This window comes from Elaeis guineensis, chromosome 4, assembly GCF_000442705.2.
Source record: "Elaeis guineensis isolate ETL-2024a chromosome 4, EG11, whole genome shotgun sequence".
NCBI lineage: Eukaryota > Viridiplantae > Streptophyta > Magnoliopsida > Arecales > Arecaceae > Elaeis > Elaeis guineensis.
This window is the reverse complement of record NC_025996.2, coordinates 1,637,812-1,655,382: the sequence shown is the minus strand read 5'-3', so window position 1 is coordinate 1,655,382 and position 17,571 is coordinate 1,637,812. Positions and strand designations below refer to the sequence as shown.

At 37.3% G+C, this 17,571-nt stretch overlaps 2 protein-coding genes across 2 annotated transcripts; one reads left to right on the top strand and one right to left on the bottom strand.

Moving 5' to 3' along the window:
* The first annotated feature begins 427 nt into the window (after window positions 1-427).
* LOC140857046 (uncharacterized) lies at window positions 428-2,169 on the top strand. The gene has a single exon (XM_073255284.1). It carries the CDS (start codon window positions 559-561, stop codon window positions 1,921-1,923), a length of 1,365 nt encoding a protein of 454 aa, XP_073111385.1. The 5' UTR covers window positions 428-558; the 3' UTR covers window positions 1,924-2,169.
* An 11,920-nt stretch (window positions 2,170-14,089) lies between these two features.
* Window positions 14,090-15,006, bottom strand: LOC105044333 (protein SMALL AUXIN UP-REGULATED RNA 12-like). The gene has a single exon (XM_010922185.4). The coding sequence runs from the start codon at window positions 14,907-14,909 to the stop codon at window positions 14,532-14,534; it is 378 nt and encodes a 125-aa protein (XP_010920487.3). The 5' UTR covers window positions 14,910-15,006; the 3' UTR covers window positions 14,090-14,531.
* Window positions 15,007-17,571: the final 2,565 nt, after the last annotated feature.

The window sequence follows — 17,571 nt, the reverse complement described above, 5'->3', positions numbered from 1 at the left end:
TAAGAATACCATGTGCCAACATGCTCATAAAACTTCTGTGAAAACAAATCTGCTTAGAAATAAATATCGAGACATACCCTGTACAGCAGGGGAGGAAAGTCCGATACGCGCATAAACTATTTATGCGGAAAGGAAGAAAATCCGCATAGAACTGAAAATGAACACCTCCGCGCTAACTCTATTATAACCATCCACGGTGCAAAATTAGGTACGGGAGTTATCGTCCGGTGTATGATGAATCCCACACGAGGGTCATCAATCATCATCGTCCATTAAAAAAATCGTCAATTTAGAATTTAACTACCAAGAATATCCTCATAAAATTTATAAAAAATTACTTAAGTAGGGATGGTAGAGATGTTATTACATCCTGGTCCGAGGACATTTTCATGGCTATGCGAGTCTTTTTATTCCTCCTCGTCCCCTTTCGCCGACTACCAATCATACGCCGGACGGGGGACTCCAGTGGCGAGGAGAGGAATCGAGCGATACCGCTAGTGCCCGAAACGATCCGACGCGAGCGTCTTGCCGGCCGATCCGATTCCAACCGCCACCACCATGGCGGACGCCGGTCCGCCGCGGCTTGACCTCCGGACCGCAGGTCACATGCTCCGCCGGTCGTGGTCTCTCCTCCTCGCCTCCCTCCCCGCTCTCCTCCTAGCCGCCCTCCTTCTCCTCTCCTTCCGCTCCGCCCTCCTCGCCGGCACACTGCGCCTCGCCGCCGTCGCCGACCGCGACCCTGCCGTCCGCTCTCTCCTCTCCCGCCTCTCACCCGGCGCCGCCGCCACCGCTGCCGCCGGCCCCCCGCTTCGTCCTCCCCCCCGCCGCCGCAGCCCCTTCCTCCAACTCACCCGACTTGGCACCTTCGACGACGACTTCTTCTCCGACTCCGACGCCGCTGCCCCCAGCGACCGCCGCTTTTCCCGCTGGCCGGCCTCCTCCAACGCATCCTTCCCCGGCCCCGTCCGCCTCTTCCTCGTCGATGGCACCCTGGGGTCACCAAGATCCCCCAAATCCGTCAAGATCAGGGTCCCCGAATTCCCTACCTCCCCCTTCCTCTTCTCCTTCCCCGATGTTGAAGGCGGCGCTGATGATGCCGCCAGCGATCGAGACCAAGCCGTCGATCTCCAGATCTTCGGCCAGGGACTGGAATTGGACCGCCAGGATGCAACGGTGATCCTCTATCTCCTCACCCTACTCTCCTCAACCCACGCCCTCGCCATCGTAGGGTTCATTCTCTTCTACACCTCCGTCCTCGGCGTCGTCTTCGTTGCCGTCAGCACGTCTCTTCTCCAGAAGCGGGTCTCCATCACCGGTACTATCTATTACGGCGCTCGATTGGGAATCCGGCGGCTCACGGGGTTCGTGTTCTTGCGCTGGGCTGCGAGGGATGCCCTGGTCCAGTTCCTTTGCATATGGTTCTTTGCTGACGTCGGGGACCAGAACGAGCTCTTCAAGCTTTTTGTAAAGGTCAAGCTTATGCCTTTCTCCCTATCGCCATTGAACCCGTGGTCCGGACCTCGGGATGAAGCTCTCTCGGGTTTCTTCTTCATCTGGGCCTTGCTCGACACGGTGGTCTCTGTCGTTTTTGCAGTTGTTCCATGGGTGGTGATCATGGACCATAATTTGAGAAGACGGGGGCGGGATGTGTTGAGAGAAGGGTGCTATTTGATATCGATGATGCCGGCCCAGACTATATTGATCAAGTGCTTTGAGACGATGGTCTGTGGGAATCTTGGCAGGAGAATTGCAATGATGTTTGGGGGGAGGCTCTTTGCAGGGATATTTCATTCGGTGGCAGAGGTCTACTTTATGGTGGTATGGCTGATCTTCTATCTTGCAGCACGGTGTAAGGATGGGGAATTGGAAGGTAGGAGGTTTGGAAGCCAAGAATTGGAGGAATGTATCAATGAGCTGAGATGACTGCAGTGGTGGAGCTGGTGGCAAATACTAGAGGTACCATCAATGTCTCTTTTGTTATTTTTGTTGCAACTAAGATGCCATTTTTGTGAGTTATTTCCTCTGTGCTGCTGTAATAGATTCAATGGTGGGGAATGTGAGCTTGCATGTACAGTTTTTGAAGGAATGGATTGTCTGTACATTATTGATTTCTGAGAATGTGGATATGTACATTAATTGTAGGTTAATGATACTTCAGAGTTGTCCCTACATCAATATATTGAATCCATCAAATCCACAAATTTTTAAATAATCTTCATTTACTTTTCTTTGTAGAGTTCGTTATGATTCTTGCTTTAGAACACATATAAAGTTGTCACATTAAGATGTTATACTAGGGAAATTGGAGGGTAAAAATGTAGATATTTATGCAATGTTTTAAAAAGACTAGTGCCTTGGCTGCATAGGTGATTGCTCCAATGCTTTAGATCATTTTTACTTTTTAGTATGGAAGATGAGATTGGTATATGACCCAATATTAGGTATTGCCAAGCTGATACTAGTCATTGACCACTTCATGTTACTTTATATGCTATATTTCATATTTTTTTAATACTATTTTTTTTTCAGGTTTTTCTTTTTTTTTTTTAAATTTTTCCATTTATTATTTTGGGCTACCTTGACCTTGAGGCAGTCATCGGTATTTTAGGTGCTAAAATGCCTTTTGGCTGCTAAATTGATTCTTTTCTCCAATTTTTGTTACAGAGGGTATTTGTCGTCTATAGGGTTTGTTTTCCAGTAAGGATCAAACAGTTCTATAGATTTATAGAAACTTTTATAAACCTAGTAGAAATGACCAGAAATTTGACAATTCAGTGCATTGGGTCATTATGTTGGATGCCAAGCCACTTGGACGCACAATTTTTAAAGTTTTTGGAAGTGTTGATTCTTCTGAACACTTGGATATGGCAGGACTTGACGCAACATAGTTGGACACTCCACTTTGAAGTTCCCTCTTAATGTCATCAAAGAGTGCCAATGTTTGGCACTTTTAATTTCAAGTGCTGGACACTTGAGTGAAGTGTCTTTATATTCCATATAAACTTATCATGGCTGTTTATCAGTTTATAGTTTGTGGATAAGCATCAAAACGATGGCTTGGACATATATACATTTACATATACATATGTACATATATGTTTGATGGATCATGCTAAGATTTTTGTGGGTAGCTATGTTCAACACTTGAGGACAACCAGATATCTAGCACTCATGTAAATCGTCCAAGTAACATTGGCACCAAAAACATAAATATCAAAGTATGTGCTCATATTGATCACAAGCCAATATGCATGGCATGTGATATAGTGGCAGTATGTGTTGGTACAAGAATTAAAAAAAAAAAAAAAAGAAAGAGAGCAGTACAAGGTTGATATGCCTGGGTACTACATGATACAATGTTGTACACCTAGATAGGGCATGATACATCATGATCCTGCCCGATTCACTAACTTTATGGTGTACTAAGGTCCCTTGTATTGGTCCCTAGCCGATATGCTATGTAGGGCTGGTATGCTCGTGTCTCAAATCTTTGAGTAGTATTTGCTTATACATTATGTGGCAAGGGAGGTCTTTTCCTATGCGTAGGACATTTGTAAAATAATAGGTATTGGCATTTGCAATTTGCTGACTGGAACACCTTTGGATAAGTGACTTTTAGGTCCAGAGTTTTTGGATAAGGTGTGGTCATACATAATGTGATGGTACTTCTTATATGTAGTGCACGCCATATAGTATGTCCCAAATATGTAAGGGTCTATTCTGTACTAGGGAGCCCAACCATTCACTTATTTGATTGCATTTAGAATTATTCCAAGTTTTCACATGGTTAACTTTTAGTTACTTGTGCATGGATATCTATTTTCATGTGTGAGGACCACTATATGAATTTTCTATTATGAGCAATGCTTGTTGTAGTTATAAGTTTTCTAATAAAACTAGTAGTTCTAATAGGGAGTTTTTGATAATATTTTGAAGTTTGAATCTATTTTACAGTGGTTGAGGGAAGAGGGTAAGGGTTTTGAGGGTTCATGTTCATTCATTTTTTTTGGAGATCATGCTTTGTTGAGTCTACAAAAACTGGAATTGGGTGCTTCTGCTAGGCCAAATAGATGGTTTTGAAGCCTTCTTGCTACAAAAAGAAATAAACAAGAAAATGGCCCTTTTGATGCTAGGAAACACGACTTTGAATTTCATCTATGTTCATATCTGATGTCGACATCTTGCATACTTAGGTTCGGTTTGGATGATTGCGCCAAAAATCTCATGGGCTTCATGGGTTAGGCCTATACAATTAGGAAAAATGAGCTTGGATTATGCTTGTTTTCAGCAAGAGCCAAGAGCTTGTGAAGTGGACCAGCCCGAATTCCATAGGAAGAAAAAAAAGACCTGCCCAAGCTCAATTTTCCTAATTGTATAGGCCTAACCCAAGAATCCTATGAAATTTTTGGCCCAATCATCCAGACAGGCCCTTAGTATTCTATTATTAAAATTAAAATAAGGAATCATAATACTCCCCGAATATGTTTATGAATAAGAGGAAGAGCTTTCGTCTTTTAAATGAATGTTGAATGATTGATCTTAGAGTTTGCGATGTAGATGATATTTTATAATGGTGGATTTGAATAAATGACTGAACTATCATGTTTATGTTTGTTCATATTATTCTATAGAATATAGACTCCATTATTGTGACGGATCATTTTGCTTTATGGATTTCACATATATATGAACAATATTTATTTATTTATTTATTATCATAACACAGCTATAGTATATCCTTTTTTTAAAATTTACCCTTTTGGTGTATCAGTCTCATATCATATTAATATCTCATATCCCGTTCCATGCTTCATAGCAGATTATGGGTGGAACAATTACAAATATTGGACTATCTTCCTCCAGTTATATCCACTTCATTAAGACTAGATACATGTGCAAATATGGCTTGCTAGTCGCTTAGGTAAAAATCATCAGGAATTTTTAACGCTATGGTATGTCAAATACCTATTTGGAAAACAGAATGAATCCACAATAGAGCACAACATTTGTTGTGGTCTTCATTGCGTCATCATTTTCTGGTTTCTCTTTTAAGCGCTGATTACTTGCTGTGGCTCTTGAGGTGTTGTATGTGTGGGCTTTATTGGAACTGCAGTGTCCATTGCATTTGCAGTTGATTTGTAGATGGTGAACATGGACCACTAACTCAGGAGGTTGTGGCAGGATGTGGTGAGCATGATGCCATCTTATATCAGTGATTTTTGGTCAGACCATTTAAATCAAGTGCTTGGAGATAGTGGTTTATGGGGATTTGGCTAGTTGGATTGTGATGATGGTTAGAAAGACTACTTGTATGTTTCATTTGGCAGAGTCTATCTTTTTGGTGGTCTGGTTGATATTCTGGTTTACGGTAAGGTGGGTGGGGAGATGGAAGGCTGGAGATTTGGGTGGGGAGCTACAAAGGGCTATACTAATGTTATCAAATGACTGCATTTTTGACCTAGCACCTCAACCAATTTGGTTTGGCATCTTCTCTCACATGCAATTGTAGATTTTTATAAATCTTATTGTAATCAAACTTCCATTTTTGTGGTTTCCTTATTGAGTCTAGCCTTACATTTAAACCCTTTGGGACAAGGTTAAATATTTTTGCTTTCTTGTGACTTTTGTGTGTAATTTTAGGACTTCTAGTAATCTAGTGGGTTTTGGAGTCTTATTTTAGGAAATATTAGCATCTGTTGGATCGTACTTCAGGTCTAGCTAATGACAGTTGCATAGCTATGTGGCAGAATTCCATGCATGGGAACATGTGCAAGTCTTGTTCTCAGTCTATGAGTATTCCAAATAATTTATTTGGTGAACTTCTAGTCACAGTATGTGAAACTTCTGTTCTGTGATCGTGTAGTTATAATTTTCAAACAAAACAAGTATAATTTGAGTTTTAATAAAATATTGAACCTTGATTGTTCAGTAATTCTTACTCAGGTCATAAACATTCCTTCTTGGCATATGTTTCAAGTTCGCTAATTTTCTCCAATATAAATTGAAACTTTTTTAGATTCCTTATAATACTACATGTTTGCTATATTTTTGTTTCTACTACTCTCAGCCACTCATTTAGAATCGCTGGAGTTTATTATGATGCAGTCTATCATCAAGTGAATTTTTAAGGATCTATATGGGTTATTATTCTAGTGTACTGTTTTGGCTCCCCCCCCCCCCCTGTTTTTAGTATTGACATGGGTTTTTGAGTATGTAGGATTAGTTTGGTATTTCAGGGTTCTGTCATATTTACTGATATAGAGCAATGGTGTTGGGTAGTTGCCCCTTCATTCTCTCTAGCATTTAAACAAACATTAACTTCGATATTGGAGTTTATATGTTTATGTTGTTATAAATGACCAAGATTGATATGAAATAGAAGCAGAAGTGCTAATACTAATAAAGATTATCATATTCCTTTTGTGGACACTAATAGTGATACTGCTACCAAAAGAAATGCCACCACTCTTAACAATTCCAAGAGTAATTGTTTGCTAATTGGACTCTAATGTTGATGGTAGCCTTATCAAGTTTCTACGTTTTAGAATAGATAGGGCTTGCTACTTGCATAGATTCAAACAGATCACTGAGAAAAATAATTATTTGGATGGATGTAGGATCTGACTTGGCTTGTGAGTCTGGTTTTAGTGAAAATGAGGATGGATTAAATGAGGATAATGGATTCTGACACAGTATTATTTGGAATGATGGATCTTTTGTGCAAAATGAAGGGAAAAGCAACCTAATTATATCCCTATCTTGCTAGATTGCGGAGACATGGAAGAGCTTTGAAAGAAGAAAGAAATAACAAAGAACGGACATGGACGCCTTGCCACTTTGGTAGGGGAGTGGGAATTTGTTTCTGGTTAGGATCAGCCCTCAATTGGTCAAGTGGGTATAGTGTAGAAAGGCAACCATTAGGCCCTACTGATCTTAGAGAGAGAGAGAGAGAGAGAGAGAGAGAGAGAGAGAAGGGGCGCTTTCCATTCAAAAATAACAGTTGAAGGTTTAATGTGGTAAGAAAGAGGAACAGTGTTAAAGTGTTCTTTGTCTGGGCCTGACAAAATAACATCGGGAAAAAAATAAATCACTGGTAGTATTCAGCATGAAAAGAATAGACAGTCCTCTTTCTGATTATATAAAATTGGGAATGGATCAAAATTAGTATAGTTTCCACCTCCACTTTTTTTTGAAAGATATAAATATGGATATAGATGTTATTTGGATGCTAAAATTTGTATGCATCTTTGTTCTAAATGGATATGGATGTGTGTCAAAAATTAGTTATATGGATATTTGTTCAAATAAAGTATTGAATTTAAATTGGATATGAGAAAAATCTAAATCTGTTTGAAACAAGTGGTGGTACAAAATTTCTCTTAGTGAATACATATGTGAATTGAATAAGATCTGTAGTTATTTCGAAAGATACATGAACTTAGAGGGAAATTATAATTCCACTTTATATTTTATTAATTCAAACTAAGCATGTGTCTTCCAGCTTTGTTTTGTGATTTTCTGAATTATTCAAATGATTGTACCATGAACCACAAAGACATTACTACATCCACTTAATCATTACCTTTTTTAGTGGATCCTATCATCCTTTTAACTTTTTGAAGATACACAGTTTTTGTTAAAAAGCTCATTGTTGATATTTGAAGGATGCAATCTACCAATTAAAGATGTCTCTGTCTGCAAAAGTTTGAAGATATATTGACGATGTCACTTATTAGAACCCATTTGAAGTTCTTGATATGCATAATAAGTCCATAATTGTGGCTTTTTTATTTGTCAGATATAAATACAAATACCGATTTTAGTCGGATGCTGAATTTTTTTTTTTCTGGTTCTGGTTAGAACTGGATATCATCTAATCTGTTTCCCTATGTTTTGACAATTCAACTAGAATTTGTTGCATCCGATTTTTATCAGCTTAACTAAGCCTACTAACTTTGATGCATTTAACTGTCCATTTTACTGACGCGATAAATGAGGTTGCATGAGATCTCTCAACTTACGTTTAAGAATGAAGTTGTACTTATTAAATCTTTATTAGAGCTTGCCCAAATAATTTGCAATGATATTTGAAATTTTTACAGCAGCGGTTCCTTTTATTATATTATTGTCAAACCTTGGTATTGAAGGAATTTCAAGTTAGTGCTGCCTGCTTTGTAGTTAACAGTCATGTATTGTAACTCAGAAATCTGATAACGAATCCTGATTAAAACTTGTTAATAAGATAACCATTTCTCACTTGCTGTCAGTTTGTAAAAGTATACAATTTAAAATGCTTATAAGCAGATCTCATTACCGAAATGATAAGGAGTTAAGGACCATCAATAAATGAGCCTTTTTCGATTACCATGGGCTTAGATGAGTTTCACTTTGGTTAGTTTGGCAGTTCTAGCTTGATTTTCACTGTTTCCAATCTAAAAGGTTGAAAAATTTTAATTGATAGAAAAATCAGAAGATGGTTATTTAATTAAGAACGTAAGTCTCTATTTTGGATATATTAAGGATCTCTGAGTGCATTTTTTGCAGGTGGTGTTGTACTGGAACAATTGAATTTTTCAAAACTGAAAGGTTAGCTTAGTAGTATATTTTCCAAATCATTCTAGAATTTATATATAATTTTTTGTTTGATAACAAATTAAAATCAAACTATATGCATATGAGATCTGAATGAAAGCACCAGAGGACAGAATCCAGATCCAACGGCCTCTTATTTTCATTGACTTGATCTGACGGGCCAATTCAGGCATTTGATCAATCCACACCATCAAGGTGTCAATGATTTGTTAGCATTTGAAGGCAGATTTGGAGTGTGAGGTACCTGATGTTCCAATTTATACATCGGAGCATTAGACACCCATAAATTAGCATTGGTTGCTTTGGAGTGTCCTGTGAGTTTGAGTCAAGTTAATCATTTCTTTTGATTTCATCATGCACCACATTTTAAGGCACCGGGCATCTGATGTTCTGATCTGAGTATCAAACACCCACACCAATGTGTCAAATGCTCTGGAGTGTCCATTTATGATTTTGACTCAAGTTAGACGTTCCTTTTGTATGATTTCACAATGCGTCATGTTTTAAGGCACTTGGTATTTGATGCCTCAATTTGTATATTAGAGCATCAAACACCCATGGCTTAGTGCTAGATGCCTAGCATGGTTTTGAAAACTGACCCGAGCCATCTGGTTCAGGCCATATCAAGTCGGACCAGCGGAGAACCAAGATGGTTCTAGCGTATGAAATGGTTCTTGAAGGGAGGGAGAAGAGAGGAAGAGAGAGAGAGGGGGAGAGAAGGAGAGGGAGAGAAAGAGGGCCTTCGACAGTCTCGGTTCTCTGGTGTATGAAACGGTTCTCAGAGGGAGGGAGAAGAAAGAGAGAAAGAGAGAGAGAGGGGGGGAGAGAGAAGGAGAGGGAGAGGAAGAGAGGGCCTCCGACAGCTGTTGGAGGCCATCCGACGTCTTGCTGAGGTCGATACGTGTGGAGGGAGGGAAGGAGAGAGAGTGGAAGGTCCTTATCGGACCTTCAAAGGTTGTCGAATGCCTCTAGATGGATAGCGCCTCTGCCGCGACATCTTCGGAGGCCATCGAGCCCATGTCGAGGGGCCTGAGGGCGGTCGAGCCGCAAGAGGGCCTCAGCCCCTTTTTTCGTTTGTGAAATAGGGTTTCGTCTCTGTTTCGGATTTTTTTTTGGATTTTAACGTTTGAAGTCGGCAATCCAGTTGTCGACTTCACAAATTTTTATTTCTTTTAAAAGTTTCAGTTGGAGTCGACAAACCATTTCACAACTTCAACAAAATTTTTTTAAAAAAATTTAACGCGAAGTCGACAAATCATTTGCCGACTTCGCTCGTTTAAAAGTAAAAGAAAAATATGGAACAGGGGCAAACCTTTGTTCTGCATGGGAGAAGGGTGGAGGCTGTCCTCGGCTCGCTCGGTGTTGGATGCCCTCGACGCTTTCTCGCCGGTCGTCGGAGAAGTTGGGTTGGCGTCGGCATCTGTCTAGAGACCTCCGACGGCCTCTCATGATTCGGTAAGTCTCTCCTCTCTCTCCTTCCCTCCGCTCATACCAAGCTTGGAAAGGCTCCGATGCCCTCCGACAGCCTCTCCCTCTCCCTCTCTTCCTCTCCTTCTTTCGGCTCTCTCTTCCTCTTTCTTTTCTCCCTTTAGGCCTTCTCTGCCATGTCGGTTCGCGCAGGTCCGGTCCGGTCCGATCCCGTACGAATCCGTACCAACTCATACCGCCGACCAGTCGGCACGGGCTTTGGTATCGAGTCCGCGAACCTTGAACCTAGAGTGTCAATTTGCGATTTCGAGTGAAGGTACTCCTTCCTTTTGTTTGGTTTCATAATGCATCAAGTTCTAAGGTACCCATAATTTAACATTCCAATCTATATGTTAGAGCATCAAACACCAATAGGTTAGTGTTGGATGCCCTAGAGTGTCCATTTGTGAGTTTGACTTAAGCTAGTCATTCCATTTCTTTGATTTCATAATGGATCGAGTCTTAAGACTAGGGTTGGAATTTAGCTTGGTTGAGTTGGGTTTCCATGTAGCTTGGGTGAGGCTGAAATGATATGTTGCAGCCTTTCGGGCATTGAGCTGAGCTCAGGCCGATAACATTTCAGTCATATGGTTGAGCCCAAGCCCCACCCAGCCCAACCTTAACCTAAACAAGCTTGTCCCTAGCCTAGAGAGATGGTAAGAGAGAGAGAGAGAGAGAGAGAGGTGAGTGGAAGGTGGGTCTGATTGGGGGCCATGGGAGAGGAAAAGTGGGGCGGGAGAATGGGATGGGGGGCTGTGAGAGAGTGGTAGATTGAGGCAGATATATGGAAGGGGGCATGACCGTGTGAGGAGTGTGACATGTGGGTAAAAAGTTTAGGTGGTGGGATGAGCCTAGTTGGCTTGGTTGGGCTTCAAGTAGGTCCTATTATAAGTTTGGGTTCTATATTAACCCAAGCTTGAAATTTTTTTGGCTTGAGCGCAAAACTTGAATTGAAGCTGGCTAGGCTTGATGGGTGTGCCGGCTTGAGCCCAAAATTAAATTGAAGCCGGCTAGGCTTGATGGGTGTGCCTGGAGGGGGAGGAGAGAGGCAGATTGAGGTGGAGATACAAGGCGGCGTGACTGCAAGTGGGAGGGTGACGTGTGGGTAAAAAAGGTTAGGGTGGTGGGCTGAGATTGGTTGGGGCTTGAGTTGGGCTTCAGGTAGGGGCTATTTTAAGCTTGGGTTCCATAATCTAAGCCTAAACTCTTTTTGGCTAGAGCCCAAAAGGGGTTGGGCCAGCTCCGGCTACTTCCGACCTTACTCAAGGTCCCCATCAGTCCTAACCTATTTATGAGTTCTAGGACATTAATAGATAGCTATGGCTCTTCACAATTTTCTTAAATAAAGCTTGGAATTTTGATGCAAGGCAACGGAAGAAAATCATAGTTAGGCTGTGGATTCAAGTGGAAGGCTTGGTGAGTGGTTGGACTTCTTCAATCAAGGCCCAGTGAAGATCAGATTTGTGAGGCTGAAGGTTGGGAAGGAATGGGAGGCACAACTAGTTAACCCATCAATGTCATGAGGTGGGCCTTAAATTCATGTAGTTGTCCTTTTAACTTTTATTTATCTTTTACAATTCATTGTTTAACTTCATCTTTTCCTTAGGTCCATATAGCTCCTCAGATTGTCTTAGTTGTAGTTGTACTTTGACATTGTGAGAAAGGTGGACCACATCCTTACCTGCATCAAATAGCCAGACCTATGTTGAAAACTCAACTTTCCATTTAAATTTGGAGCTCAACATTGCAGTGCTTTTATATCATCTCAAGACTTGCAAATCTGAGTTCAATCTCAGTAAATGTTTCTTGGATTTCAATAGGATAAAATTTATAACTCTAGTAAAAAATAGAATAAAGTTTAAAAGAGTTGCTCAAATTGGCCATAGGTACGATATATTGGTCTTGTAAGTCAGTTTTCTCCAAATTCATATTGGGTTTTGCCAAAACCAGGACATCTTGGTTTGATTTCAGAGGTTCTGACGAATTTTAAAAAATTATGGTAGGAGTTGGAGACAATCAAGTGCTATGACAAAATTTGATGGATCAGTTAAGAAAATTTATCTGGCTTGCAGCTCAAAGAATAGCGCAATTTAAGAGTGACTTCGGCAAAATAATTTCGTGACTCTGCTATGGTATGGCTGCTTCTGTCTCCAGAACTTATGTGACAATGCTCCTTCTGGAAGAAAATTTTGTAAATAATGGATTCTGGAAAGAGCGGAGTCAACTATTTGTGTGGGCCTGGATCACAATAGAATGATTCCTTGACAACTACGTTGCAGAGGCATCTTTGCTGAAGCAAGAGAGATGCTATGCTGCCATGCTTTAATATAATGTGGCATCTCTGTCATATTCTACGTTCTTTTTTATGATGAATGATGGCTTGAACTCTGCGGATCACAGATATACCTTGACCATGAAGTAGCATTTGTTATGTGTCCAGCCATCTGCAACATTATATCATTTTACTAATCAATTTTAGGCCAAATTAGGCTCGGTTATATCATCAAAATGAGTATTGACTGGATTGTCTCTAATCCATTTGAATTTTTGGCTGATTGCAAAGTAACTATAATGTTGTAATCTTTGAAAAAATATATTTTTCTAAAAATGCTATATATCTAATGGCCAAGAATGGTGAGTGAACCTTGTTAGAGCAATGATCAGTAGTTTATGATAATTTGGCAAATTGAACCACAAATGGGGATTTGCTTGTAAACAATGAAAAGAGTAATCCTGGTTCTGTACTGCAATCATGCTGTCTAATTTAGGTGTAGTGTTCTCAAACTTAGATCTAGTAGCATATCTCTAGTTTGGGAACCATTCTCATTCTATAGTTAGCATGCAAGGTAATTTTGTGGTTCAAAAAACATGTGATGCCTACAAATATGGCTGTTTCAGGTTCTGCTTTAATATCTCATTTACTATTTTATAAGCTATCACAGGAAATTCAGGCTTTGACATTTGTGAAGTACTGAAATTAATTATTATTTCTTGATGGATATTTGACAAATATCCACGATCAATTGTTATCAGCTTTCCAAGTCTGAGATTGGTATTAGAATCACAATATTAGAAACCCTAGTTAGTATTGCTGTATTAGATGTTTTCCTTCCTCTCTCTCTCTTTTTCTTTTTTTCTTTGTTTTTTTTTGCCTTTTGTGTGCGAATGTGTGTGTGTGGTGGGTGGGGTTTAGGGTGGGGTGGGAGGTGGGCAGCTTTTTATCCGACAAGGTGGGGGGACCTTTTTATCCAAGGGGATCATGATTCATATGGTATGTGGATGCTAATATTTGAGGACTTAAAAATTTTGACATTCACCGACTTGAATATTTGAGGGCGGTAATATAGTTTGCACTTTTTCATGACCGTTTTAGGGAAAGGAAGTATTGAGTATTTATTGGGGCAAGCTTATAATCTGTCAAGATTTACATGGTTAGTGGGTTTCAGAACTTACAAATGGTGAGTTCCTTGAGAAACCATTCAAGCTGTGCGTGATAGATGGCTCTAAGGATATATCATTCATCTTTCATGGTATGAGAAGATGGAAGAGTGCAAAACATTGTGTCGGAGACCCTTCACAAAAAGAATGTTTACTTATACGTGGGAACTAGCAGACTCTTTGGGATAATGTTCTGAAGAAATCAGATCAATAAACATGACGTAATTGATAGAAATTCATGTTTGCTTCTTTGGGATAATGTTCATGATTTTCATTTACTCGTTACCCTTTATTCTGCTTCTCCCATCTGGGTTGCTGTTGATACTTCAAAAATATCACAACTTCTTGATGAAAATCCCATCTTATCAACATTTCTTTTTTCAACAGACCAATTGCCCTTGGCTTTTTATGTAATGCATGGACATATTCATGGATATTCAACCAAAATCTATGGTACTCATCACGAACAGCATGCCCTTTGCATTTGCTATGAAACCTCACAACATCGTCATTAGAAAATTGTCATCTAATGACAAGCAAGATGCATTTATCTTGATTATCTTTTCTGAAAAGATTTGTCTTTTCTGACATTGCACTGCTCAATCAAGATGTTGTTTGCACAAATTATGTTATGTGGAAGTTTCTAAAGTTTGTTGTTGCGAAGAAATGCACAAAATGTCCTATATGCACCTGTCAAGGGTTTGATCATGTGCTGTCAATTTTTCTGTTCTCCGACCCTTTATACTGCTTTTATCTCCCCTCGCATTTTGTCTGAAACTTCTTCTCAATTCAATCATATATCCTTGTGACCTTCAATAAGAAGTCCGAGGTGGCAGAAGAAACTTATATACGTCCTTTGCTTCCCTTCAACATCAGTTGTAACAAAATTGTAAGGAAGGGAAGAAACAGTGTTTATGCTAAGGAAATGCAGATTACATTTTATCTTGGTCACGTAGGGATACAATGTTTGGTCTGTGGCCAATTCTTGTACTTTTTTTATTTGTGGGTCTTTACACGGAGAACAGAGGACACCTTTAGCGGCACAGGCAGAACCTTTGGTCCTGCTGTGAACGGACATCATGAAGAATGTCAAGGAAGATGTTCTCATTGCACGGTATGCAGAGTTTCGAGTTAGGCATGAACTCATACTCCTCCCGAGCTTGATCAAGCAATGCCTGGATTAACGGATGCCCGAGAAAGGTGATTTTAATGACAAACCTCTTGCATTCTTCTCCCACATACACAACCAGGTGGCCCCTGGGGACATCTTTTGGAATCGTCTGCTCTTCATGGGAGCAAGCGAGGAGAGAGCACCGGAACGGTTCACTGGTTGCACCAATCAAGAACTCGTTGCCCTTCTCCTTCCATTCCCTCAGGAAGGCCCTGAAGGAACTCCCTCCAGGCATCTTCATCAGTTATCTTGTATGAGAACCGCAAGATTCAATGTGTTTATATATTGTGGGGTGCTAGGGCGTCGGAGCATTCAATAAAGGTAAGCTACATAGGGACTAGAATGATAGCTATAAAATGAGCCGTAAAAACCTATTCTTCCATTTTCGAAGGCAAGTTGGAAATAGTAAAAGTTATTCGCTGAATTTTTTAGGAAAAAAAAAAAAAAAAAAAGATTGTTATTGGATTTTTCTTTGCTAGAATTATTCTCGGAACTATTTGTGGTAATTAAATTAATCAGAATTATTATATCAAAATGCATGTATTTTATTAGTCATTCATGCACTGTTCACGTACTCATTCAAGGAACGCTAATGGTTGCAAACCGTTATTGTTGATCGTGGTTCTCTCATTATCGTTCCATTATTGAATTTATATGGAAAGAATATTTAAATATATCTGTAATCTGTCTGACTTTTTTCCCGCCAGTTTTGGAATTCAGATCTTTGACCTTGGACAAACTGTTGCCAGAATTGTGGCTTTAATCCAAGTTATGTGTTTGTTTAAGTGCTAGGTCTGGCTCTGGAGCACCAAACGAAAATAATGAGTACCCTTCTTGATGATAGGTTAAATTGGAGGTGGTCCCACGAGGCTTTCCTTTTTTGGTTTTTTGGGAAGAGTATATCTCAACCTGAAATTGCACCAAGGCATCAAAGATGTACGAGATTATACGGAATATTTAAGAATTCGTGGCGATAGTTGTTATCTCTCTCTCAAACATCGGACTCCGTGAATCTGGAATAAATGTACCTCGAAACTCTCAAAATGTGGATTTGACGGTGAATGGATAAGGTATCAAGAAGAATAGGGATGAGTCATCGCTGTGATTCCGTTGGACGGCGGGCTGCATTCCTTTCGGTGCAGGAGGAACCGCCCTCCCTGTTTTCAGAGGTCTTTTCCAGAATAATATAAAAAAAAATTTAATATCAAAATAATTAAAATCAAATTTTTTTTATCAAATAATACAAAAAAAAAAAACACCATTTTGAATTACATTTTTTTCTCCCTCCACGTCATCCTATTTTTCACGATGACATCGTCCCAAAAAAAAAAAAAAACAAAAAATTAAAAATCATTGAATGGTATTTTTAAAAACGTCATTCAAAATCGCGTTTCAATTTTTCTCACAAAAAAAAAAAAAATTAAAAATTAATGAAATTTTTTTTAAAAAATTAAAATTAATAATAAATTAAAATTTTAATTTTGATTGAAATTTAGAATATAAAAATTGAATTTGTAATTCAAAAAAAAATAAATTTAGATATTTTTTTTAATTTTTTTTAAAAAATTGAAAAAAAATCTTAAGAAATTTAAAAATTAAAAATATCATAGAAAATAAAAAAAAAGAGAAGAAATATGAAAGAATAAAAATTTAAATTTAATGAAAAACATCATTTCAAATGCTTGTCAAAAAAATTAAAAAAAGAATTAAAAAAATAAAATGTAGCATTAAAAATAAAAAATTTTAAAAAAATAAAAAAAAATAAGAATTATAAATTAAAATTAAAAAAAATAAAATTTTAAAGATTAATTGAAATAAAATTATTTTTTCAAATTATTTTTTCAAATTAATTTATTTTAAAAAAATTCAAAAAAAATTTAAAAATAGCCTAAAAAATTTTATAAAAACATAAAGAATTGAAAAAAAATAGAAATTATAATGTAATTGAAAAACAAAGTTTATAATTTTAATTTTAAGAAATAAGAATTATAATTATAATTAAACTTAAAAAATATTTAAATTACTAATAATTTAAATATAATTTTTTAAAAAATATTTTAAATAAAGAAAAAAATACGTAATAGAATGTCAAAAAGATAAAAATGGAAGAAAACTAAAATTAAAATTTAAAATTATAAAAATTATAAATTAAATTAAAAAATATATCATAAAGAATAAAAATAAAATTAAATTAATTACAATTTCTTTTTAGGGTATTTTATAAATGTGACTTAAAAAAATTTAATTTGAATTAAATTTTGATCAAAAAATAAATACATTAAAAAGTTAAAAATGAGGAAAATGTGGAAAAAATTTTGTAAATTGAACTTTAAAAGAAATAATTTTTTTTAAATTATCTGAAGAAAAGAAAAAAATATTGTAAAAAATAAAAAATACCCTAAAAAGAAAGAAAGGAAAAAATAGATTTGAAAAAAATAGAAATTATAATTCTAATTGAAAAAAAAATTTTTAATTTTTAATTTTAAAAAATAAAAATGATAATTATAATTAAATAAAAAATATCATTTTAATAATTAAATTAATTTAAACATAATTGTTTAAAAAATATTTTAAGTAAAGGAAAAGAATATGTAGTAGAATGCTAAAAAGATAAAAATGAAAGAAAACTGAAATTATAATTTCAAATGATAAAAATTTTAAAAAAATTTAAAAAAAAATATCATAAAGAAATAAATAAAAAAATAGTAATAAAATAAAATTATAATTATAAATTGAAAAAAAATTAATTTTAATTTAAATTAAAAATTATCATTTAAATTATTATTTTTATTATTAATTAAATTTATTTATTAAAAGATTACAAATAGATAATTAAAGAAATTAAAAAAAAATAAAAAAAAGGAGGAAACGCCAAGAGAATGGCGTTTTTCCCCTCGCCAAAC